This window comes from Astyanax mexicanus, chromosome 15 (genome assembly GCF_023375975.1).
Source record: "Astyanax mexicanus isolate ESR-SI-001 chromosome 15, AstMex3_surface, whole genome shotgun sequence".
In the NCBI taxonomy this organism is placed as follows: Eukaryota; Metazoa; Chordata; class Actinopteri; order Characiformes; family Acestrorhamphidae; genus Astyanax; species Astyanax mexicanus.
Window position 1 is genome coordinate 24,944,938 of NC_064422.1, and position 25,923 is coordinate 24,970,860.

Consider the following 25,923-nt stretch of genomic DNA (forward strand, 5'->3'; position numbering starts at 1 on the left):
TATCAATTTGAAGTCCTAACATATAATACAGCTCTGAAAAAAAACAAATAAGAGACCAAATTGAAAACCTCTGGAATATAATCAAGAGGAAGATGGATGATCACAAGCCACCAAACTAATCTGAACTGCTTGAATTTTTGCACCAGGAGTGGAATAAAGTTATCCAAAAGCAGTGTGTAAGACTGGTGGAAGAGAATATGCCAAGATGCATTAAAAACTGTGATTAAAAAACAGGGTTATTTCACCAAATATTGATTTCTGAACTCCTAAAACTTGTTTTCTTTGCATTATTTGTAATTATTTGAGCCATTTTTCACTTTCTGCACATACATGCTCTAAAAGACAATATTTTTATTTGGAATTTGGGAGAAATGCCTGTAGTTTATATAGTAAAACAACAATGTTCTTTTTATTTAAACATATACTTAAAAATAGCAAAATCAGAGAAACTGATTCAGAAAGTGAAGCGGTCTCTTAATTTTACCCAGAGCTGTATTTTCCTTGTAAGAATATAAATTACACATGAATGTTAGAGTATTATTGGGAATATTGTACTGATTCTTAGAAATTCATTATCACTTTTTAATTAACACAATGCAGGCTGTGGGTTTGGCCTACATTCCAGTTTCCCAAGTTTCCTAATCTTGATATGATACATAGATCACACTATATGATCAATTCCAAACTAAATTAATGAGTGGATTGTTTTTCTAAACAATTTTTTCAAAAGTATGAATTCACACCAATATCTAAAATCTGTTCATATATACATGTTAAATAAAGAAGTGTTTGAATGACCTAGGATCTCCTGAAAACAGTAATATCTGATATGTGTGACTTTCAGGCGAATAAAGCTATTTTTGACCAATCAAAATAATTTAGGGTCCTAGCGTACATGTTCTCAACTGTCACTTTGCTATGCTAGGTGGCAGTGTGTATATTTACTTGACAAACACAGGTGAGGGCAAGAGGAGCAGAAGTCTAGCCATTTACTTACAACATAAACACGAACTAGCTTAACGTTTAGCTAGCGAGAGTGTTCACAGCTAAAATATGAATAATAAAAATCTTCATTCATTGTACCTTTAGTTCATTCTGAGTTCTATCTTGAGGTCTTATAAGATCATTACTGATTCTGTTCACATGATCATTAAACCCCATGGCCGGCACCATGCAACAGCCTGTCAGGGTTTCTTCTCATAGAACTTCCAACAACAATGATCAAAGAAATCTATGATGAGTGTGGATGCGGTGGGTCTCAGTGCGTCTCACCTTGGCTTTGAGCTCGTCATTGAAGTGCGGATCATTGAACTCAACAAAGCGGAAGAAGAGGGCTCGTTTGTGGGCGATGCTGTAGTTCTTGGGGATTTCTTCCTCCATGTACTCCTTCAGGAAGGTCATGTTGCAGAGGAATCGGCCGGTGAAGGCTCGCAGCAGCTGGAAGAGCAGCTCGATCTCAGAAAAATTACGTCTGTGAAAGCAATAGTAACGCAATGAATCTGAAACAATTTTCTTTGCGAGTTGTGAAGACAAGGAACTTAGCAAAATATAAATAAATAAATAGATAAATGAATAAAGGATAATGCTTTTGGAGACAATAAAAAGTTGCACATACTTGCAGTAACTCAGCAGGCAGTAAGCCAGGAGTTTAGGTTCCTTCCAGTTGGTGGCGGCCATGTTGTCTTTGCGGTGGCGTTCCTGGAAGGCCTCACTGACCCACACACGTCTCAGCTGGCTCACCAGAGAGTGCTGCCCAGCCAGCCATCCTTCATCATTCTTCACTATAATGCTTATAATCTAAAACAGAACAGAAGGATTATACATAAGCTTGATTGTTGATCATTCATCTAAACAGTCTTCCAAAAAAAGTACATCAGTGCACTCTTCCTTAAGGAAATGCAGATCTGTAACACAGGGGTAGGTTAACCAAGCTAAGTTAAGTAAACAAAACTTTTTTGTGCCTTATAGTGTGAAAAAATAGGCTATTTTGCTTATTGAATAATACTAAAAAATAGAGATGACCAAGATGAACAAACTACACATTCCATAACCATTCAATAGAGGGAGCATGACTGAACATAAGTTCACTCACCTTAACAGCCTGAAACTGCAGGTCCAGTCGAGCAGTGCTGGTGGAGGGGGACCCAGGCCGGACAGTGGCTGCAGTTCCCGCAGGAACCAGTAGAGGAACAAAGCGGCTCGGGTTCGAAGCCAACACGTCCCGGAGAGGCTTGGCGTCTTTGTGCTTCAAGAAACTCTGAAATGAGGGAATTATCAAATCAGTGGTTAGTTTATTTAGCCAGGACAAAATGCTAACAGCACAACATTTTGTGTACAAAATGATTTATTTTATTGCGATATGTGCACTTTGTACCTCATTTAGGATAAGAATGAGCTCACTAAAGGACCACCCTCTTATAGGTCTTTTCCACCAAAAGAAATCTGGTTCTTGAACCAGACCCATTCGGGCTTTTAAAAACTGTGGTGGTTTTCAGCAACCCAGCCCGCGTTTCCACCAGTTTTAGTGGAACTGTCAAAATGTCACATCACATGCTGCTGCACAGAACCTAGTATTCTTTGGTTCCTGCTTCAAATGAACGATTTCCTGGTTTCAAAACCTCATTTTTTGTTAGTTGAAACACGGCAAACTGGTACAAAATTAGTTTGGCGAACAAGAACAGTGCCGGTTCCACATCGGTGGAAAAACACTATTAGCAGATTTTTGGATAATGGAGCATTTTTAGGACAGTAGTGACTTTGTGGTGAACTATGTGGTGAAATAGTTCCATTGCAGAACCACTTATGGCTTTGTAACATTTTTTAAAAGAAACCAAGTGTGAAGAACATTTACTTTAACTTCTATAAACCTTTGAAAGGTTCAGCAAACGTACAGCTCTGGAAAAAATTGAGAGATCACTGGAGTTTCTCCGATTTTGCTATTTATAGGTTTATGTTTGAGTATTTGAGTAGTTTTATTCTATAAACTACGGACAACATTTCTCCCAAATTCCAAATAAAAATATTGTAATTTAGAGCTAGAGATAAAGATGCAGAGCTTTCAGACCTCAAATAATGCAAAGAAAACAAAGTTCATATTCATAAAATTCAGTTCAGAGTTCAGAAATCAATATTTGGTGGAATAATCCTGGTTTTTAGTCACAGTTTTCATGCATCTTGGCATGTTCTCCTCCACCAGTCTTACACTGCTTTTTTTTCAAAGGCATCATGTTTAGCACCTTGTTTAATGTACAGTATGTGCAGGGCAATGATCTATAGAGTGATAGTAAATCTAAAAGCTGCACCAACAGGGCAATTGTGTATAGTTAACAATGCTTAGCATGTTTAAAACTAAAACATACAACATTTAATCAAAGTTATGCAGATTAAAGGCTTCACCATGAACATGCGGCTCCACTGAGGGTCGTTCAGGGTGGCCTCCATCATGAACAGCTCCACCGTCTGGGAAGGATGGCGGGTCAGGAACTTAATGAGAGGTTCTCGGAAGGGACTGCCCGCCTGGTGCGCACAAGATAATAAAAACACAACAGTGAATTCACACTAATTATGAAATCACATTTAATAGAACACAAACCACATTGACCAGTCGCTTCATCTCCTGAATGCAATGAAGAAGAAGGAAAGCTGTACCTCGATTAGCATAGCTCTCTCCGTCTTCATCACCACCTCCAGCAGGGGTTTGACTAGAGTCTGAGGAGCAGCTGGGATCAGGTGGAAGAGGTTTATGATGGCTGAGCAGATTTTCATCTCCTACAAAGGAAGGACGGTAGACAGGTAAAGATCATTAACTGGCAACCCAAAAAATGGAGGCCTGCAGTACGGTAAAACACTGAACAGTAAAAAACACTGGGAAAAATCTTTAGGATCAAAATGGGAAGGAAATTTAGGGAAAAAAAAAATTCAGTGAACAACTAATAGAGCACAAACTCACCCCTTACCATTTAACCAAGACATGATTGATATACTATTTTTGAGAACTTTCCTGTACAGTTGAGGGCAGGAAGATACACAATCTAGAGTAAACAGGTTGCTATGTGCACGTGAGGGAGTACTGGTGGCAACTAACTATAGCTAGAACCACTGGAATAAGGTGTAGCTATAATATAACTAGAAGAGAGCCAGTTCGAATCTTGGATCATTTACACCATCAGCAGCCAGACTCCGAGAGAGCACAATTGGCTTTGCTCTCTCTTAGAGGTGGATAGATGGCATTTCAGGGCATTTCTGGGTATTTCGGGGCATTTAGTCTCCACAACACTTGTAGTGTGTTGGTCAGCACAGGCATCTGTTAGCTGATGTATTAAAGCTTGGAAGCTGCGTTTAATTAAGTACACTAGCTAATCTGCGATGTTGCATCAGCAGTAATTTAAAAAGAGGTAAAGGCTGACTTCACCTGTTGGAAGAGGCACATGCTAGTCTTCTAAAGTACAGCGTTAAAAAGGACTTCCAGCTTTAGCTCTTTCACCATTCAAAGGTGAGTTTTAATAAGCCTGTAGCCTGCTGCTAACCGCGGCTAGCACTGCTGGAGCAGCATTAGCCACTAACTGCGCTAAGCATTAGCTTTTTCACCATTCAGAGCTGAGTTTTATTGGCATGAAGCCTGCTGCTAACCCCGGCTAGCACTGCTGGAGCAGCATTAGCCTCTAACTGCGCTAAGCATTAACCTTTTCACCATTCAGAGCTGAGTTTTATCGGCCTGTAGCCTGCTGCTAACCCTGGGTAGCACTGCTGGAGCAGCATTAGCATTACCCGTCAAGCTTACTGTAAATAAACAGAAGCCCTTTACTCACCCAAATAAACAGTTTTTTTGAAGAGAAATCTGTGTACATTAACATCCAGTGCTTGTTTAACTTTAAAAGTACGTTTTTTTGTTTTTAAAGAATTACAGTTCTGTCTACTTAAGTTAGCTTAGCTTTACAGGTCTACCCAGGTAAAAATTCTATACTTAAAATTTTATTTTATAATTTTATTTGTTATTAACTTGATAGTGTAGTAAATTCAGCCCACAATCATACGAAATACTAAATCCACAGTTCACCACAACAGGTGCGAGATCTCAGGAGTTAGAGGAGTCAAACACAACACCACAGAATAACACAGCCACGGTTACAGAGCACTCCACCAGCACAGAGAGAGAAAGAGAAACAGAGAGAGAACTACAAGCACAGGGCAAACGAGGGCAGGGCCAGTGAGGGCCTCCCAACACAGTGCCATCTCACCTCCACACCCTCCGTGGCCGGCTGCTCCGGAGCGAAAGACAACGAATACAATCAGCAAAGCAGTGAGTGACAGCAGAGCAAATCAGTGAGGTCAGGATGAATGAGAGTTACAAAGAGAAAAAAGGAAGAAAGGAGGAGAGTGAAAAGAGAGCTGATGAAGGTGAGAGAGTGAGTGACTCGTGAAGGACGTGGAGAAGGACGTGGAGTAAGACGGAGTGATGAAACTGATCCCTGAACTTTACTCCTTCAGCATTAACAACATTCAAAACACATTTTTCCCCCAACAGAAAACTCAAGAATTAGAATTCTAAAATTGTGTCTTTCTATTTTAACAATAAACTGGCAAACTATGAACCGCATGCAGTGCCGGCCCACACTAGCTAGTATACTACCTTTTTACTACCAAAAAGTGTGCATTTATTAAGCTGAAGATATAAACTGTACAGGGCTAGCATAGTAATGTTAGCTTAAGTTACTTAGCCTAAGCATTTCTTTGTTCACCAAAGGCTGGTTTGTTCTTTTGTTTTAACTGTAAAACATTTCTAACAAAGCATTAGCTTGTTTAACCTTATCTAGCTTTATCTTTTTTCCTCCCTCCAGTCTTACTTATACATACCGTGCCCTTGTCACACTTTTTGCATCCCTCGTTTCAAATTAAAAGCTTCGTGTATAATTGCTAAATTGCCATTTTATGTCGTTTCATAACATTCTAAACTAGTGACTAAACTAGAAAACACCTTTTACGCTCTTAATAAAAAAATAAGATTTTATTCCAAGCCCTTTTAGAGCATTTATATTGTCCCTTTCTAATTATGAACATTTTTATAACATAAGGACTAATTCTGATTATATACAGAACAAATTACGTAAGAAAAAAAAATCACAGGGAAAACGATTGATGGGCGTGGGGGTCGACCAATTGTCTGTGCAGAAAATGTACCAAGTTTTACACTGTAGCGCATCAACGACCAGCAGAATCTTTTTTTATCTCAATCCCTCTCCCTTCTGCAGCCTTAATGAACTGTTCAAGATACCATATTTTTCACAATTAAAATCTAGATTATTGTTAGTATTATCGGACTGTGACCTGTGCATTTAGCGCTTAGCCACTAATGCTGCTGCACCCAGCCTTAGTGGAAATGTGCAAATCAGGAGATCTAAGCTACCTTTACATAAACATAAATTACTCACCCAAATTAACAGTTTTCAGCAGAGAAATCTGTGTAAATTAACATATAGCGCTTGTTTGACTTAATTTTATTTTATCTTATTTTATTTTTAAGAATTTCAGTTTTGTTTACCCCCCACCAATACCCAGCGACGAGACCTGCTGAATTAGAAGGGAAATATGGCGATACCCCTTTTTTCTTACTTGCATTGCATTATATGCCTTATAATCCAGTTCGCCTTATGTATGAAAATATATGAAGTACGATGCATCAAAAACAAAGATTCAGCTGCAGGTGTAGATAAAAAATAATATAATTACTGCCCATAATTATATGTTAGAAGGGAGGTTTGTGGTAAATCTAACAAACTGCATTTCACCACAGAAAGAATAGGGGGTACATGGATTCTGTTTTGTTCCATGGCTTTAAAAATGTAGTATTGCAATATTGCAATATTACAGTACACAAGGAATACAGTCCAAAACTTCCAAGAGTATCAAGAGTCCAATTCTTGCAGAAACCCACCTCACCCCCATCCAAACCCGCCTCCTCCCATCCCAACTGCAGGTACATTAGAAGCTGCAGGAACAGAGGGCCAATTTGCATGCAATTACAATATGTTTAGAGGAAGCTGGTGCAAACAGAAAGCTGGAAAGAGTGGCAGTGATTTGTGAGATGTGTGAAACAGCAGACCTCCTCCTTTCACCTTTTCTTTCCTGTACAAGGTTATCTGCCGGCGAGATAACAAGAATCCGGCGCTCAGAGGCTCGTTACCAAGCCGGCCCCGGGGAAGCTGGCGCCTAATTAATCATTGATTGTAATATGGCCACTCGCACCTCGTTGGAGAGTAGGGTGCTCTGGGTGAGGGAGAGAACCGGCTCGCACAGTCCAGACACCTTAGGCCTGTAGTACCACTCTCTAATTACACACAGCACTGCTGCAACACAGCGTCTGTGTACTGGCTGCAGAGCCTTGAGCACAGCGTGAGGAATATATATCTTCACGGAAGCGCAGATATTTTACCCAACAGTATTTAAGGAGGGAATGAGGAAGGTCGTAGTCAAGAACAGTGGGCTGTTATTAGGAGACTGTTGGTGGGTGCTGGACGTTGACTTGACCTGCTGAAGCCCAGCGCACGAGCACAGACAGTATTCAAAACGAAAACGGACTTACACTTACACTGCCATCACTGCGCTGGCCTCCTTTATGCGTGAGCACCACAACCTCCATCCACTTCCTCAAGTGTTGCTGAAAGAAAAAGAAAAAACAATAAAAATATATAAAAAAAAAAAAAAAAAAGAAGTGTTGCTGAATGAAACATACACATTAGTTTTATTCAGGGTCTCTGTAAATTTTTAAAGCTCAAATTTAATGACTTAAGACCTTTTTAATACCTCAGACAAGAAAAAACAATAATATTACTGTGGCAAAAAAAAATTAAAAACTAGGTGATAGTATACAAAAAGTTTTACTAATTAAAAAAAAAAAAAAAAAAAAAAAAAAAAAAAAAACAGTCCACCCTAGGGAACATTACTGACTTTCTATTAGCAAATATTATTTGAAATAACTATCAAACATAAAAGTGCGCTGTTAAGAGAACAATTTTTTTAGAATATGCTAATAATAAACGCAAAAAAATAATAAGCAAACAAAACCATGATTAAAATCGTTTAATCATTTTAATGGTCTTGAATGACACATTAATTAATAAACCATTTACATTCCTATGTACACTATAATTAAGCTTCAATTTATTAAAAAAAGGTAGTAGTTATAAATAAAAAAGTACAAAAAAAGCCTATAATTATATATTTTTTGTGATTAGTGTTTAACAGTCAGTCTTGGTTTTATTTTATGGTTATTTTTACATGCAATTAATCCCTTGCTCACATTTTTCCCCCATTTCTCACTTTTCCTTAGACCTATTTTAATCCCAACCATTTTAAAATTCCAGACATTTTTAGACCTTGAATATGTAAACTAAATTTAAGGCATTTTAAGACTTTTTAAGGACCCGCGTCCTCACTATGCACATTTCAGTGACGTTCTTCAAGTTCTAAAATGTGTTCAAACTACTCAAAAACTATTTATTACAAAACACCTGCCTTCAGATATCTGATTCAGATACATCATCATATAGTTACTTTAGACTAGCTGTATACAAGTTCTCCACACCTGCCTTTTATGATCGTAAGCTTCGCAAATCATACAGTATTCGCAAATGCAATTTTACTCACCATCATCTGGTCACAGAACTTGTCATTGAAGGAATTGGGGAAGAGGCGTGTCACTGAGGTGAGTCTGTTAACCACGTTTAGAGTGAGGCTACGATAATCTCCCAACATCATCAGAAGAGGACGCATGTGTGTGTGGATCTGATCCACTTCGATGGTGGCTCCCTCCAAGAACTAAGAAGATCATAAAAACACAGACACACATAAAAATAACATTAGAACAGATTTGGGCTGAAACAGTCTTGGATTGAGATTAAAATAATGTTATAATTATTGCACACTACATTTAATGTAGACCTAGTTAATACTAGGGCTGCAACTAATGATTATTTTGGTAGTCAACTAAACTGTTGATTATTTTCCAATTAGTCGATTAGTCAATGATAATTTCTGACATGCCCTCCATCTCTGCTTGCTGTGGGTACAACTCCTGTTTCTAGCTTTCTCTGTCTTCACTTCTAATTGATAGAAACAGCTAAACATGGATTTAAAGATCCTTTAAAATGTCCAGAACATTGTTCTTTAAATGTGGAAAGTGCTGACATTTAGTGAGGAAATGTGTAATCTGTTCGTGTTTGGACACTACTTTGTTTAGTGCTGCAAATTAATTGATTAGTCAACAATGAACATTTGGAGTCTACATTTTTTTTTATAACAGACAAACAGGTTTGTGAAAATGAGCATTTTCTTAGTGCTGCTACCACGAAGACAAGATCATTTCAAATCTCATTACAACACCTAAGCATTAAACATTACACTGTCTAAGATTCATGTATTTTATTTTTATCTTAATGATATTAGAATATATTTCAGAGCCTAGACAAATAAAATAAAATAAAAAAAAGACAAAAAATATATTACAGAGTAATATCAGGCTGAACGGCACACCAAACAAATCTCCACTGTCTTTCAGTCTCTCTCAGTCTCCTGTCAACAGTGGGGGAGCAGAAAAACTCAAAGCCCAGTGCATCTCCATTAGCAGTGGAAAGGCCACTCTAATAATGCCCAGGCCGGCCTTCCACGGCGAGATGATGCATTACAGCCACATTCATTTTCCTCTCCGCCTGCCTCACTCTATCCTGTATTGATTGTTCCTGGCAGAACTCATTAGCGGCAGCAGAGAAAGAGAGGGAGAGAAAAAAAAGAGAAAGAGAAAAAAAAAAAAAGAGAAAGAGAGAAAACTGACCTTTCTCATGCAGGCCTCCCCAGCTTCCTGCAGCTCACTGTTGGTAGAATTGAGGGCCTTGAAGAGCGCCGCGATTATCTTCTCTCTGGACTGCGGAAGGTAGTTACACGCCGCCAGAGCATCTGCACAAACACCCAGAGAAACAGAGTTCAGTGCGAGTCGAAGGTACGCGCTCATTCTTTTCTCACCTTCTATCACTTCTATCTCTTCTTAAACTCTAGTTAGGGGGCCAGCATCTCCTCAACTTGCTGTAATTTGCTGACCCCTTTTAACAGAAATTTCAGGACGTGTAGGTCTTTACATGAGAGCACGCTACAGATACAAGTTACTCACTGAGTGCGGCAATGCGCAGGGGCACCAGAGAGGGCAGGCTCTTATAGCAGGGCAGCTTCATCAGAGCAGCATCTTCAGCCTCACACAGATTCAGCAACTGCAAAAAGAAACAAACGTACTACTGAAAAAAAACAAAGCATCAGTCTGCCAGGACAAGCTGGGTATCTGCATTTGTTTTGTCAGTATTTTAACAGGAGGAAAAGTTCAAGGGGTATGAATACTTTTGCAAGCCACTGTATATAGATATAGATATATTACACACAGTGAAGTGGTTTTAGTATTTATTTCAATTAAAAAATTGACTAAAAAAAATTTTATTATATAAGATCAATTGATACTTTTGACAATGTGGGCAGTGTGCCAAATCCTGCTGGAAAATGAAATCTGCATCTTCATAAAAGTTGTCAGCAGAGAAAAGCATGAAGTGCCAAATGAATGGGACATTTGACATTTGTACCCACATTAGTCATTCCTCAATCCAGAATCTCACATATCTACAGCTACTATAATGAAGACATTACCACCCACACTGGACAGAGCAGTGGGTGAAAATGATTGTGACCAGCAGCATCTGGCTAGAACTGTCCATGCAAACATACAAGCAAATCTGCAGTCAGTGACTGATCAAGATCATTTGATATTCTGCTAAATTACTACTATAATATTTCCATAGCGTTTTAAAGGTTGCAAATGTTAATTTGTTTAAAGTTGTTTACAGCTATTTACCTAGCTGCCAACAGAGCTTTGTCCATAAACATGTACTATATTGGTCATAATAATCTAAATACGCATTCATAGAGTTAAAAATAATTAACATGTTTTTTTTATTTAAGTTAAAGTTTATTTGTTTTCAATACAGCTGTGAGAGCTGGTTGGATCTTCTTCTTAATACAGGTTCAGCTGTATTGATTTTTCCCCCCCACACCAGCAGCACAGAAGATTTAAGGTAATGAAGGATTCATTCGTCAGACCTAGTGTTACCAGAATGGTAAATGCATTAGGCTGAAAAAAGTAAAAACTGTAAAACAGTTGAGCTAAAACTCTATATAACAGGCACAGAATGCAGAAAAATCCGTGTATCATTCGTTCATTTGATATTCAATTGAGAATCAAAATCGGAAAATTAAAAAACCAATTCGTTTTTTCGTTTTTTCGTTTTTGAATATAATACCAAAAAACGAATAACGGCTTGTATTTTGTATTTTTATTTGGTTATCCAAACAAAAATTGGAAATTTAAAAAACGGACCAGGAGCCGAATTTGATTTTGATTTTGAACTTGACCCATTTGTGTGCCCTGGAAGTTACTGATTTGTTTATTCTTGGTGGGTTTCTGTTGCGCGGGAGTTCACTGCAGTGTTATCTACACAGTCTGTATTGCTGTAGGCAGCATGGCCGGACTGGAACCACATTCTGGCCTAATTAAAGATCTTTTTGAAGGTATTAACTAAATATGACATTTAGCTACGGAACGTTAGACAAACACCTGAAAGATCCTGCCGATTTTTTCTGTTGTCATATCGTCTTCTTTCACTGCAACGCGTTTAGTTCCTCTGAACAAGATAAAACTCTCCATCCTCAACTCCATCCAAAGCCTACAGCAATACAGACTGTGTAGATAACACTGCAGTGAACTCCCGCGCAACAGAAACCCACCAAGAATAAACAAATCAGTAACTTCCGGGGCACACAAATGGGTCAAGTTCAAAATCAAAATCAAATTCGGCTCCTGGTCCGTTTTTTAAATTTCCAATTTTTGTTTGGATAACCAAATAAAAATACAAAATACAAGCCGTTATTCGTTTTTTGGTATTATATTCAAAAACGAAAAAACGAAAAAACGAATTGGTTTTTTAATTTTCCGATTTTGATTCTCAATTGAATATCAAATGAACGAATGATACACGGATTCAGAAATATTTATAGGAAGTGATTCCAATGCTGTTTTTCTGAAAAATAACTGATTACAGCTATAATCACCTATTTAACACAATAATACAATTATAAAGGTAACCAGATTAAAATATGATTGCTTCAGTCCTTCCTACATTTCTGTAAATTGTGTAAGACAATCTCACCTCTGTGTAGAAGACTTTGTGCTCGACGACGCTGAGATCCATGGTGAAGAGGCGAGGCTGCAGGGTGGTGCAGAAAGTGTTTCCCTCCATCAGGCCAATCTGAGCATTGGCAGGCTGGTGTCTTAGCAGGTGTTTCTTAGGGGGAACCATGTCCTGCAGCACCTGAGAGCAAACGACAGACATGATCAACATGGACACTAAAATTGACAATAAAAATCAGTTTTAAGTTATTAATCCCAAGTTTTAAATGTCAGAGTTCTCCGGATTCTACCAAAGAGGTGTGGAGCTACTTTGAGCCTAAATAACGGTGTAAAAAGCAGTTTATTGGCCTAGTTTACTGTCATCCCACACGGTCATTAATTGGCCTAGTATTGTCCTCATTCCAAACATTTGTTGATTGGCCTAGTATTGTCCTTAAACTGTAGTTGATTGGCCTAGTATTGTCCTGATTCCAAAATGTAGTTGATTGGCCTAGTATTGTCCTCAAACTGTAGTTGATTGGCCTACTGTCTCCTCACCCCACAAAAGTGTAAAAATCGAAGAAAAGAAGCTTCTGTTTTTTTAGATTTAGATGACATCACTAACAGTGAATGTGAACACGCACCTCTTTATGCGGCTCCATGATGATGGTTACGCTCTTGCCGGTGACCTGGGCCAGAACCTGCAGCGAGTGCATGGCCTGCTTGCGCACAGTGGAGTTAGGGGAGGTGACCTCTCGCACCAGGTCGTGGGTCACCATGTGGAAGGACTTGTCCTGGGCGCTCAGCAGCTCCTCAGTCTTCTCCTCCTCCTTCAGCGGAGTGGCACAGCGCACCAGTAGCTGTTCCAGTGTGGTCTTTGCCATGGCAACCGCACCATTAGAAACCTGTGGGAAACATGGATGCATGCATGGATATGATTTGTTCTCAGGAGCAAGGCATTCCTACTGTGCTTGTTTTTGGCTAGTTGGCTAAAAATATAATCAATACCATTTTTTTTTTTATATTTGTGTTCATAAATCTCCATCTCATTTTTGTCAACAGGTACACTTTTTTTCCTTTAAAATTCTCAAGTTAATACTTATTAGTCATAGTAATAGCTTTGATGAAATTTATGAGCAGTCTATGTAAACTAGTTGTGTAAGAAAAACATAGTATCATTGTATCATTTTTTTTTTATTTTTATAAATCATCTTACAGGTATAAATTGGTTCCTTACATTATCATAATTCATCGCAATATAACGAACCATATCCCAAATGTATTGTGATCTGTATCATTATTGCCATGTACTTGCCAATACACAGTTTTAATTGAGATTAATCAAATATACAGTCCTTAAATATAAATCCTTTAAACCTGTGTCTGTAGTAGATACAAAGAAGTCTTCACTCTTATTATAATGGCACTCATATGTCTTATATGCCCTATAATTTAACATTATTTCATAATGCCAAATAAACCACTAAACTAAACAATTTATCAAATAATTCACATTAATGTATTCATTAGGATAAATAGCTAAATCATTTCGAAAGGTTTATAAGGGGTTAAATGGGGGTGTCGAGTGGTCCAGCGGTCTAAAGCTCTGCCACTATAATCAAATGAATGGTTCGAATCCCGGTCATGCAGCTTGACATCCGCTACCGCAGCCCTGAGATAGCACAATTGGCCTTGCTCTCTCTGTGTGGCTAGATGGCGCTCCTTCCCCTCATCACTCCAAAGGGTGATGTCGTTCAGCACAAGGCATCTGTGAGCTGATGTATCTGTACCTAGTCGCTGCACTTTCCTCTGAGCAAGCTGTAATGCTACTCGGCAATGCTGCTTCAGCAACAGTTTAAAAAGAGGCTGGGGCTGATTTCACATGTATCAGAGGAGGCATGTGCTAGTCTTCACCCTCCTGGTGTTGTAGTATTACTAGTGATAAGGGATATATAGCTGGATGGGTGAGACAATTGGACTAGCTAAATTTGTAGAAAAATGGGAGAAAATTAGAAATAAAGTGGTAAAAGGGCAAACATCCTAAATTTGGACATATTCTATTTGAGGTTTAAATGGTTTCATGCACCAATCAATCAATTAAACTGATCAATCAATCAAACCTGTATACAATACGATCTTCCAAACTCTCCATGATTTAAAATAAAGCAGGTTGTGCCTATAAATTTAATGGGGTAAATTATATCTATTCTGACTGAATACTTGCATAAGCACTGAAACACTTCAAGGTAAATGGATGGAGCTAAACTGTGGTACATTATAATAACAAGCCATTTCTTGAGCTTAAGTTTCCAAATATAAACTAAAGACTTGTTACAGTGTTTCCATATTGCATCGAAGTCTTAGTTCAAAATATGGACCTTTTAAAGCTAGCAGCTTTCAATTAAAACTAACTTTTACTCAAACTAGACTATTCAGGACTTGGTCCTACCTCTCCTGTGAGGTCCATCATGACAAAGAGCAGAGCCTTAAGGAAGGTAAGCTGGTTCTGCAGAACCCAGATGAGCGGCAGCCTCTCCATGAGGAACTTGATGGACACCACTCCACCCAGCTTGGCGTACCAGGCCTGCTCGTAGCAGCACGCACACAGACGCTCCACGATGTAGGAGAAGAGGGGCAGCTGGCATGCCTGACAGAGGAGGACACGGCAGTTTTACTACACAACTTACTTCTCAAACAAGTCAAAAAGTTTGATCTAACCAACAAAAAAAATCCTACCCTTTCTTTTGATCCCAAGATAATGCTAGCAACGTCAAATATGACTGCCAGCGCGACCTCTCCGATCTTACACAGCTCCTTCTCTTCGTAAGCCATGCAGATGGCGATGGCGTCGATCAGCACCAGAGGGTCCATTCCCTTAGAGCCGTTCTCCTCGCTGTGGAACATGGCGGTGCTCGGCTGACTGCCCAGCTGGTAGCACGGCAGCAGGAAGGGACCTGAAATGCAAACAAGCGACACATAAGCAAGCAGAAATGGAAAGCACTGAATTATGGGATTTAGGCAATGCTTCATCAGGTCTGCCAACCAGCAGATGCAGTACTAAAATTAAAAGAAAGAAAAAAAGCAATTTTTCCTTAAATTCAATTTAATGTGAGTTTGGTTTGTGAAGTTTCTTTTTTAGTTTTGTTCTGACGTAACGAGAATAATGTAGCTAAAATGGAATAGAATGTGATGGAATCACAAAAAAAGTTGGCTAAGCATTGTGAAAAATGAAATTGGAATGCAAAATGGTACATTTACAGTAGAAAGAAAAAAAAGTCTTCCTAACTCTTTTGACTCAATATAATAACTCTTTTGACTCAATATAAGCATTTGCTTATGAGTTCTGCACACTCATAACTGCATTACTCTCATAATTAACATCAAATTTATAAACCCTAAAATAGAACCCTGTGGGTCTCCACAAAATTATTGCAAAACTGTTACTTAAGCAAAAATACACAAGCAGCACCGCAGCACAGCACTGCCAATATTACATGTTACAGTACAAATCTCAAGTATATTATTGTGATTATACAACAGAGGCACTTCCGTTGGTTCAGTTATAACAGACATACTGTCATATCTTGTTGCCAAACGAAGGCAGGTTTGGCAACAAGCTGAAATGAGCACAAAAAATGAAAAAAATTATTGACTTCGGCTTTCATTACTTGTCAGTGTAGATTGTACAGTATCATCACCCTGTTAACTGCAGAAAGGATACTCTTTGTGATTATAACAGGTGCTACACCTATTGTCACTGTTAATACTGCTAATCAGGCCTTACTTACCACACTGCTGGGCCACAGCAACCATGGTATAGTGGCGGATGAGACTGGCCACGAAGGGCAGGGCGCTGGGTCGCAGGTCTTTGATGACCGCAGACATGAAGGCTCCTGTAAGTGCTTGTTCAAAGGTCCTGCGTGCCGGTGTGTCCTGGGCCTTGTACCGGTGGGAAATGATCACGTTGGGGATCCACTTCTCTGTAAAGCTGCAAGAGAAGGCATTTTTAACCACATCATTCACACCACAACACTTTCTGCAATTTTCTATTACGAGAGGCATGATCTGAATACCCTAATAAAGCAATTCAGTTTGATTAGCTGGTGTGAAAAGGCTGTCTGTGTCCCAACAGCTGAGCCCGATGGGAGGATTCTGCCTTGTGTTTGGCTGGCATTTGGTGGCATGTTTCGTTATTTACCCCAGCTGATAGGGACACTATGATGGAGTGACTGTTTTATCCGAGCTTGAGCTTGTGTTTTATAATGCCAAATGCCAGCGGCGGCGGTGATGGATTGCTCCATTTCATTATCGCTATTTAAAAGACTTTGGCTTTGGGAGAGAAGCCGAGCGGAGGAGGCTGCGGCGGCTGGCAAAGGGGGAGGGAGCGGCGGATCAATTCAAATTCATACTGCCGCCACTTGAATGGGACTCTATTATCCGGGCATGGCATTTGCGATATTAAGAGAGCGTTCTGCCTTGTGAAAAGGCGCCTTTTCACGGTGACTGTCCACCGCACTGAAAGAGGGAAAGAGAGAGAGAGAGGACGTCATGAATCAAGACATTTGACAGCAACGCGCCCCTCCCCAACCCCCCACTTCATAACTGACACACTTCATTATCTCGGCAGGGGCGCGAGCGGCAGGCTTTTGGGGTAAACAGATAGACAGAGAGGGAGAGAAAGTCAATTAGCCCCGGCGTGGAGATCAATGCCTGGGTAATGTGACCCTCCCACCCTTGCACAGAGCAGCAGCCATTTAAAGTGTCTCTGAGTAATTAGCCCTTTTAACGGGGCAGACAGAGGCGGGCAGGCCGCACTGAGACCAGAGGAACGGCCTGCAGGGAAGGTGTGTGGAGGAGGAGAAGGAGGAGGGGAGTGGTGGAAACACAGCTTCCGCCTAAGGGCTCCGACTGTCGAGCAGTCAAGTCTGACTGAGAAAGTTCTGAAGGACTACAGCAGGACCTCGAGAACATGCTACCATTTAACATAAAGGTTTAGCAATCACCTTTTTTTTTTTTTGCACTATAAGACGCAACTAAAATATAAAATTTTCCCAAAAATCATTAGTGCACCTTATAATCTGGTGCACCTTATGTTTGAACTTAACCAGTCAGGTTGTAAGGAGCAGTATAGTCACTCTGCTGAATTGCAGCGTTATACAGGAGTTTCAATTTAGCTCTCCAGCAGTATTATCGTTATCTGCTAACTGCGCAAAGCTCTTCGGCTGTCCAGGGGTAAGTATTATCATCCTGTAGCCTGCTTCTAACCCCGCCTAGCTTTGCTGGAACAACATTAGCATTAGCCGCTAATCGCGCTAACAGTGCCATGCCGGATCTCTTGGCTCCCCACGTGTGGGCGTGTCCGTCACGTTTTTGAATTCAAATGAAGCAACAGATGTAGTCAAACATAAGTTTAAGATTTTACATTTTTAGTATTCATATTCAGCTATTTTTACCCTCTCTTCTGTGTTTGAAAGGCATCTGCTCTGTGTGTGAGATTCGTCTGTGTGTGGCGTGGCAGCCTGCTGTTCTCTGATAGGCTGGACGCAGCACAGGGGCCAGATTCATTTGAATAAAGTTGCTCAACTCTGCTCAACTTTTTTGCTGGAGGGCGTGGCTGCGCTCAACGCAACACAACCCAGCTTATATCGCGGCATGTGGCGGCTCTCCATTGAAATGAATGGGATGCGTCGGGGATTAAGTGCCAGTGGACACGCACCGTAAATGTTAGCTCTATGGCTGTTCAGAGTTGAATATTATCTGCCTGTAGCCTGCTGCCAACCCCAGCTAGCAATGCTGTAGCGCCTTATAACCCAGTGTGTCTTATAGTGCGAAAAATATGGTAATATGGAAAAAGTTATCTTTCTGTACTTTGTGTTCATTTTGCTTCATTTTTTTAACATAAGCACATCCTTGGAAAGCTTGTGATAAAAAGGGAATGGAGCAGTACCACTAAAAAAGTTCTCCACTGCTACATGTAAAGTCAGCCACTTTCTCCTTTCTAACGGTCACAAGTGCATCATCACTAGGCAGCAAACACACTCTGAAGAAAGCGCCAGATCCCCAGCTCTGATACAAGAGCCAACAGACGTCTGTGCCAGCAGACAACACCACAATGGGAGTGCTGAGGAACAGATTTATATTAAATATTAAAAAGAGATCAAAATCGAAAATGCTACAAGGCATTTCCTACATATAGATAGGCTCACTCTAAAACCTGCATGAAATGAATCTTGCTGTGTCTTGACATTGGAAAATTTTAGTGGGACAGATATGGTGCCAGAGGTCTTACTTGGGGTGGGCGAGGAGCTGGTAAAGGGCATGTTTGTTGTCCTCCAGGCTCGTCATGGCCACCAGAAAGCACTTAATGACCTCCCAGGCCTGTCTCCTGTAATACGGCTCAGTGTTTGCACTCTTCAGGCAGTCCAGAGCGGTCTCGATGGCCTGGAACAACACCAACAAGAAGAGATTTAGCACACACCACGAAGAAAAAACAGAGATATAAATAGATAGAGAAATGACATTCATCATAAACAAAAGCATTCATCATAAACAAAAGCATTCATCATAAACAACCACTGACTCTAGACCCAAAATAAATGGCCTAAGATCCCATAGTGTTTTGTTTGCAATATGAAATTTTGAGGAAATAAATCAAAATGTTAAGACTCAGACTGTGCACTTTTGATACATTTAATTCAATGAGGAGACTTGATGTGATGAGATGTGCATAATACTTAATAAAAAAAAATCAACTAATGATTTGCTTGATCATATGATTTTATATTGATCTATCTATATCATGCAAGGTTTATAATCATGCTTGTAGCAAAAAAAGAAAAAACACTGCACAAATGAAAAAAAAATCATCAAGTAGGCCTAGTAATTAGGGATGTGCTATTTGACAACCAAAAATATTTGGTCAAAAAAATAAATAAAAAAAGAAGCTTCCAGTGTTTGACCGAATAAGTTAAAAGACTGAATCATTTATGTGTTCAGCATGTTCAGTTTAAATTCGCTGAGCATGGGTTTGATTTCCCAAAAGTCTTTTTGACTTTTTCTTCATATACTTCTACTGAGGTAGTGTACAATTGTTAAATACAATTGTACTGTTGAGGTAGCTTGCTAACTAAACGCGTGAAAGACGTGACAGGACAACCATAGTCACCATACTTATGCTGAGAGCACAGATAGAACGTGGCATCCACCTTTAACCCATCCCTGCACACTAGAAAATAAACACTGTGAGCTACAGTGAGCACACATGCCCGGAGCAGTAGGCAGCCATTGCTGCGGTGCCCTGGGAGAAGTGAGGTTTAGGGGTCTTGCTCAAGGGCCCAAGATTGGCAGCTTGCTGAGCCAGTGATAGACAAGTGCTCTGACCACAGGTAAATGTATTTGCTGGAATATTAAAATGAATTCAAGAAATATTTTAAAGCAAGACATAAAGGCGATTTATAGCGGTGCAGGAAAAAATCAATTCGAGCTCAGAGCTCTTTAACTGTCCTGCGGAGCTAAGCTCTTTAACTGTTAAAAAGATCCGCAGGACAGTATGAGCTCCACGCGACAATAGGTGAGCTCCGCGGTACAGTTAAAAAGCTCCGAACGACAGTAGGTGAGCTCCGCGGTACAGTTAAAAAGCTCTGCGCGACAGTGCTCTTACTGCCTCTCCCTATTAGTCTACAGAGGGGTGTGTTGTGTTGTTGTGTTTGTTGTTGCGCTGCTAAAGTATGGAGGATGAAGAAAAAGAAATCCAACCGATTTGAAAGAGTCTGAAAAAATTGAATCGTGACCCCAAGAACCGATTCTGAATCGAATTGTGGGATTCCCAAAGATTCACAGCCCCAGTGATTTAATCTATTTAATAGTGAAAAAAAATAGCAAAAAACATTTTGTTCTGTTTCAGTCAAAGTTTTTGATTTCTGTGCTTCACTACTAGCACTGACATTAGAAATGCAAATTACACCAATCATGTCATACACACACTCTTGTATTATGTACTGTGAGACACTTAGAAGTGTGATACACCCTTCTTCCTTTAGCTGTGCTCTTGTGTGCAAGCACTTAGGGACCCATCATGCACGCTAATCCACTCTGCCCCAGTGAGCGCGGCCACTCACACCACCAGAATTATGAAAAGACAAGTTAAAGTGGCGCGGAAGATGAGCTAATTAGCCTGACTCAAGGACAGAGGAGGCGGCGCTGTCTTAATTAATTCAAGCCACTGTCTGCAGGACGACTGACACATCTGACACTCTGGCATTTGGGGGGAAAGAAAAGATTATAATATGAAAAGCAGTGGACGTGATTGAGATATCACTGATTATTCTATAATATTTTTAAAAGAATTCAGGCGTTCCATTCAGTCCCCTTTTCTTTTGGTACTTGAATAAAATAAAGACCCAGAGTGTAACAACTCCCTGACAACCCAAACAATACTCTGCAGCTTTGATAGAGATGGGCAATGACGACAATATTTTATTGCATGATGATCAATTTTCTCATCATTCTCTATGTATGGACAGTATACATTTTGAGCATATCAACGACATTATTAGTTTTAAAAAAACACGGACCCAACTGCACATTTAATTACAGAAGGGGTTTAAAAAATCCTGTTTAGTTGGATAAATTGCAGGTTATTTGGAATAAGTATTTAAAGAGTGTTTAATCAGATGTAAACAGTATATTGTGTAAATGTCTTTAAATATCATGATATATTTATACCATATTACCTAGTCCTAATCACGTCCCACTTAACAACTGGATTTTAGTCTGACTAACCGTATACACATTAAACTACCAAGTGTAAGGCCCTGTTCACATCGGGTCACTTTGTCTGATGTGCATCTGGATCATATAGAGATAGTAGTTAACCACAAGCACTTACAATTGGCAGTCAAATTTGATCGCTTGGTGGGGAAAATGTGCAGATTTGCTGAGAGCACTGCAATTATTACTGGTGGTTTTGGTTGTACTGGATGGAGTTTTAATTGTCAAATATGTCTTGGAGAGAGACAGGTGCATTTACACTGCCCCTTACATGTGGCTCAAATGCTTCTTAGACCACCAAGATTATTATCGTTAAAAAAATGAAAGAAAAAACTAAAACCAATAGAAACAGTAATTAGAAGAAAAAACTAAAATAAAGGGAACTGAATTGAGAGTTTGTGAAACTAACTAAAACAAACTGAAATTACAGATAGAATACCCTTCGCTTTTGTGTTTGTTATTTATTTATAATTCATTTATAATATTACAGCCAGTGACAAACATGGCACCTCATGGTCCATAAAATTCCTTCTTGTTTACAAGTTTTAAAAGACCAAATATTTAGTTCACTACCCCACCATTCCTTTACTTGCACTCAAAGTTGTTTAGTTTTTTAAGCACTGTACTTTTGTATTGCACTGTCTTTTACATTCTCAAATAAGCTGATGACCGAATCCAGCACCTCACAAATAACCCAAAGTATGAAAAAGAACTAAAACTAATACTCGAATTAATAAAAACTAAATATAACTAAAAACTTAAGAAAAAAAAAAACTAATAAAAACTAGCAAACCCACTCTAAAATTAATTAACTAACTGAATTGGAGGAGAAGTGAAAACGAAATAACATAAATTATAATGAAAAGATCTAAACTTATATAACCTTGCTAACCACAACAACAGTAAAAAGTAGAAAATGTCTAATTCATTACACCAAACTTCGCTAAATGACTAATTCCTGAACAGACTGACATCACAAAAAATAAATAAATAAATAAATAAATACATTTTATTCTGTCCAATTCCCCTCACAACTTTGAACTAAACCTGCTGAACTAGCACACCAGCTGGGAGCGAGGTGGCACAAAACTATACAAGAAGGCCAAAAAAGAAAAAGAAAAAAAAATCCTTGAAGAACACCACTGTGATACAATTCCTGGGGGTCCTGCTCTGTTCTGCCTTGCTGAGACATTATTATAAATGTCACCAGACATTGTACACATGTAGCAGCCCCCCAGAGAACGGTCTGTAAAAACCTCGCCCATTTTTCAAATGCCCGAGGCCTTTTCCAGACCACGGCTTCACAGCCCTTTTTAGTGAATAGCTTCCCCACCTAACTGGGGGTCCTTATTAACAGTGTTGGGAAGGTTACTTTTAAAATGTAATCCCTTACAGATTACTGATTACATCATTCAAAATGTAATTTGTAACGTAATCAGTTACATTACTTCAAGTGAGTAACGTAATCTGATTACTTTGGATTACTTACAATATTGTCATTTTTTTAAGCCTGAATGAATGTAGCAACCACATATTGCATATTATCCTTTTATTTTTCTTTCCAGTTAACAAATAGATAAACAAATAAAACAGCCTTTTCAATCACTCTATAAAAATACTTATGAAACCATTTCATCAAACAATTTTATGAAACACTTCTATAAATTGATGATAAAACAATTTAAAACCAAACAATTTAACAACAACTGTAAGCTATCTACTTGCAGGTTTGCCACCAGTGTTAATTTTGACAACAAATTTTGATTTAGTCTTAGTTATAGTTTTGTGACGAAAATAGCATTTAGTTTTAGTCACAATTTAGTAATTTAGTCGACTTAATGTCATAAGAATATAGTCTACTAAAATTACAGTAAATTTAGTCGACTAAAATGTAAAGGGTGTAAATGTAAATGCTTTTTCATCAGTTCCCTTGAATTATTAACTATACACGTATACGAAATGAAACGTTTATTAACCAATTGAGTAATATTGTTAATGTTTGAATGTGAAATATATTTATATATGATTTAATGTATATTATTATTATTATTATTATAGGTGTGTGACTATATATATGTTACATTTAAAATTTTGCTCTAGAAATCAGGTCATAGAACAACTGAATAGTTAATTATAGTTTGAACAGAGCTGTAGATGCAAAAACAGCTTTTAAATGATCTAGTTTTATCTCCAGCAGTAACCCAGCACACCTACTGGAGCTACAGTCTATAAATGAGATCAAAACAAACATTCACACACTGTCCTGTAGAGATGCTCTCAGGATGTACTGAGAGACTTCATGAGTTAAAGTGAGAAACTTATGAGAAAGTGCTGTAAGGAACTTTACACAGACTTTTGGGTTCAGAAATTCACTTATTTTATTTTCGTTATATTATTGAGTTCCTTTCTGACCTGTTCCTGCTTTAACACTAGCTATATCTTTCCCAGTGTGAGACTAAACAGATGATCTGATCTTAATGAGTTAGGGTTCTGTATCAGTTCTGTGTTTTAGTGCACTTCCCACTGTGAAGATTTCTCATGCCATATCACAAAGGATTTATAACCATACAGCTCAATCAAAGGCGAGGGGTAAAGTTTATGGTTAATACGCTGAATCCAAGGTACGTTTTACCTTCACGTAGCTTCTTAGTGAGAGCCATAACTCTTAATTGAAACAAAGAATAAAGTGGGAGAAGCTCTGATTAAGGCCGATAGACTAGCACTTACATCTGACTGCATTACCCCGGTCGTATGTTTAATATTAAAAGGTTCTGTATGTGTAATATTTAGGGTTAATTTTTGATGCAATATGGTTAAAAACAGTGACGTCTGTGTTTTATTTTTAAGCTTACATTTAGAATATTAACAAAAAAATGTTATAAGAAATGTTGCAAAAAGATTTGATACAGTAAAGAACCTAAAATTATTGTTTTAAATAAATGTTCTATTTGTTTAAATTGTCATTTCATCTTATATATCACATAATTTAATCAAAATTTATAGACCATTTTAATCGTTAAATTGTTCTGGAATCAAAAATCTTTTCTGAATTGAATCGTGACTCCAGAAACCGGAACCAAATCAAATCGCTGGACACGGAGAGACTCACACCCCTACTGTAAAGTAGCTAGACCTGGAACCATCAATTCTATGCCAAACTGACGATGACTAGATCAGATTATGGGAGGAACTTTCCAGGCTTCCCGAGTCATGTCTACCATCGAAAGCATCTGGAACCTGGACCTTAGAACAACGGAAAAATTAAGATTGCTCAAGACTGCTGGGAAACCCTGGGTCTAGTCATTATGGTACTCCCTGATGGCAGCAGCCTCTACTTTCAGCAGGATAATGCACCTGCCATACTGCACACATTGTTTCAGAAAGGTTTGAGATGCAAAAAAAAAAAGAGATCAGATCTCAATCTGATCAGTTATTTGTAAGACATGGTGCAGATACCTCTTGAAATCCTCAGAGATCTTCAGTTGCAAGTCTTGGTTTGAAGTTAATGTGATGGTAGAAAATATGTGGTTTAAGAATGGGACAACCTTTAACAAGGAACAGGTTGCAATGGTTAGATGACTGGGTGAGGTCTGGCATCTTGAAAAGGGCAGGTTGTTTGGGATTCCCAAAGAAAGAAGATTTAGTGAACTGATGCCCAAGACTTAATGATGAAAACGGGGAGTTTCTCGTGGGGTCCAGGACTTGATGGTCCAGGTCTCAGACCTTTGTGCAGCACCAAGCACAGTGAGAGATGGGTGGGCATACGTAAAGACGGTGGCCAATTCAGTACTGCAATTAGCACTATTGACACCACTAAACCATCATAAAAAAAATAAAATAAAATAAACAGAGCACTTATACCCTTTCAGACAAGCACAACCGTGCACACACACACACACACACACCCCGTATTGGAAAGGAAGGCTGAGGGCTGTTGCTGGTCCTGTGGGGGACAGTGTGAATTATGGAGCGCAATGCTTGACGCACTGAAGCTTCTCTTAATCCAAACAGACAGAGCCGGGCCTCGGGCCGCACCGAACAGCAGCTGCCGCCCGCGGCATCCGCGGGACGCATGCAAATGAAATTAAGCCGCGGTGGCGCAATGGTGGAGAGGCATCCATCTTGGAGGTGCGAACGCAATTACAGAAATGACAGTTTGTGTTTTCCCAAGTAGCGGCGGGCAGCAGGAAGAGCCATTAGCCGCAGCAAATAATCCCGTCTGCACAGCACGGGGAGATTGATTAAAGGGACGGGGGGCGGGCAGGAGGAAGGAGATGAGAGCAGCTTACAGCCTGATGATCTCTTTAATTACCTGGGGAAGCCTGTCTCCTCTCACCCGCGCTTCTCCACGACAAGGATTCATCACACAATGAGAATCTCAGGCCGGCCCCTCCCCTGTACCCTTGGTGCCCAAATTGAAGCACAATAGGAAGCGGGCTTTGTGGCTTCCAATAAACAAGATGCATTCAAAACAATCCCTCAAAATAATACAAAAAAGGACAAACAAATTGGGGAAACCTAAAAAACAATGTTTTTAAAGTACAGCAGCTGTCAGTCTTAAATCCCAGCGGCCCCTGAAGCGTACACACTGCGAACTTGTAGTAGACTACAAAAAGGTTTTGCAGGAATAATGCTTATTCAATGGAAAGTGTGCACAGTATTGAATGCAAACTGAGTAGTCAGAAAGGGGGACCGACCTCTAGTTCTCATTAAGTGGTTAAACAGAAATAATTTATGCAGCTATGGGAAAAAAGAAATGAGAGATGAGTTTTTGATTTTACCAAATTGAAAACCTCTGGAATATAATCAAGAAGAAGATGAATGATCACAAGCCATCACACCAAGATGAACGGCTTGAATTTTTGCACCAGGAGTGGAATAAACTTATCCAAAAGCAGTGTGTAAGACTGGTGGAGGAGAACATGCCAAGATGCATGAAAACTGTGATTAAAAACCAG

At 39.2% G+C, this 25,923-nt stretch overlaps 1 protein-coding gene across 6 annotated transcripts in view; it reads right to left on the reverse strand.

Moving 5' to 3' along the window:
• Positions 1-25,923, reverse strand: part of LOC103032461 (transformation/transcription domain-associated protein) — a 134,604-nt gene that overhangs the window by 84,734 nt on the left and 23,947 nt on the right. For 3 of the 6 annotated variants that reach the window (XM_049464430.1, XM_049464432.1, XM_049464429.1), the window contains exons 22-37: positions 18,486-18,637; positions 15,985-16,184; positions 14,933-15,150; positions 14,646-14,843; positions 12,841-13,101; positions 12,237-12,398; positions 10,160-10,256; positions 9,827-9,948; positions 8,644-8,814; positions 7,580-7,654; positions 5,238-5,258; positions 3,649-3,768; positions 3,397-3,516; positions 2,093-2,257; positions 1,616-1,797; positions 1,273-1,471 (exon numbers count right to left, since the gene is read on the reverse strand). In XM_049464430.1, coding sequence (XP_049320387.1) covers positions 1,273-1,471; positions 1,616-1,797; positions 2,093-2,257; positions 3,397-3,516; positions 3,649-3,768; positions 5,238-5,258; positions 7,580-7,654; positions 8,644-8,814; positions 9,827-9,948; positions 10,160-10,256; positions 12,237-12,398; positions 12,841-13,101; positions 14,646-14,843; positions 14,933-15,150; positions 15,985-16,184; positions 18,486-18,637 — 2,463 coding nt within the window. The remainder of the gene's footprint in view (positions 1-1,272; positions 1,472-1,615; positions 1,798-2,092; positions 2,258-3,396; positions 3,517-3,648; positions 3,769-5,237; positions 5,259-7,579; positions 7,655-8,643; positions 8,815-9,826; positions 9,949-10,159; positions 10,257-12,236; positions 12,399-12,840; positions 13,102-14,645; positions 14,844-14,932; positions 15,151-15,984; positions 16,185-18,485; positions 18,638-25,923) is intronic. The other 3 variants (XM_049464431.1, XM_015606321.3, XM_022664796.2) reach the window with 3 other exon arrangements.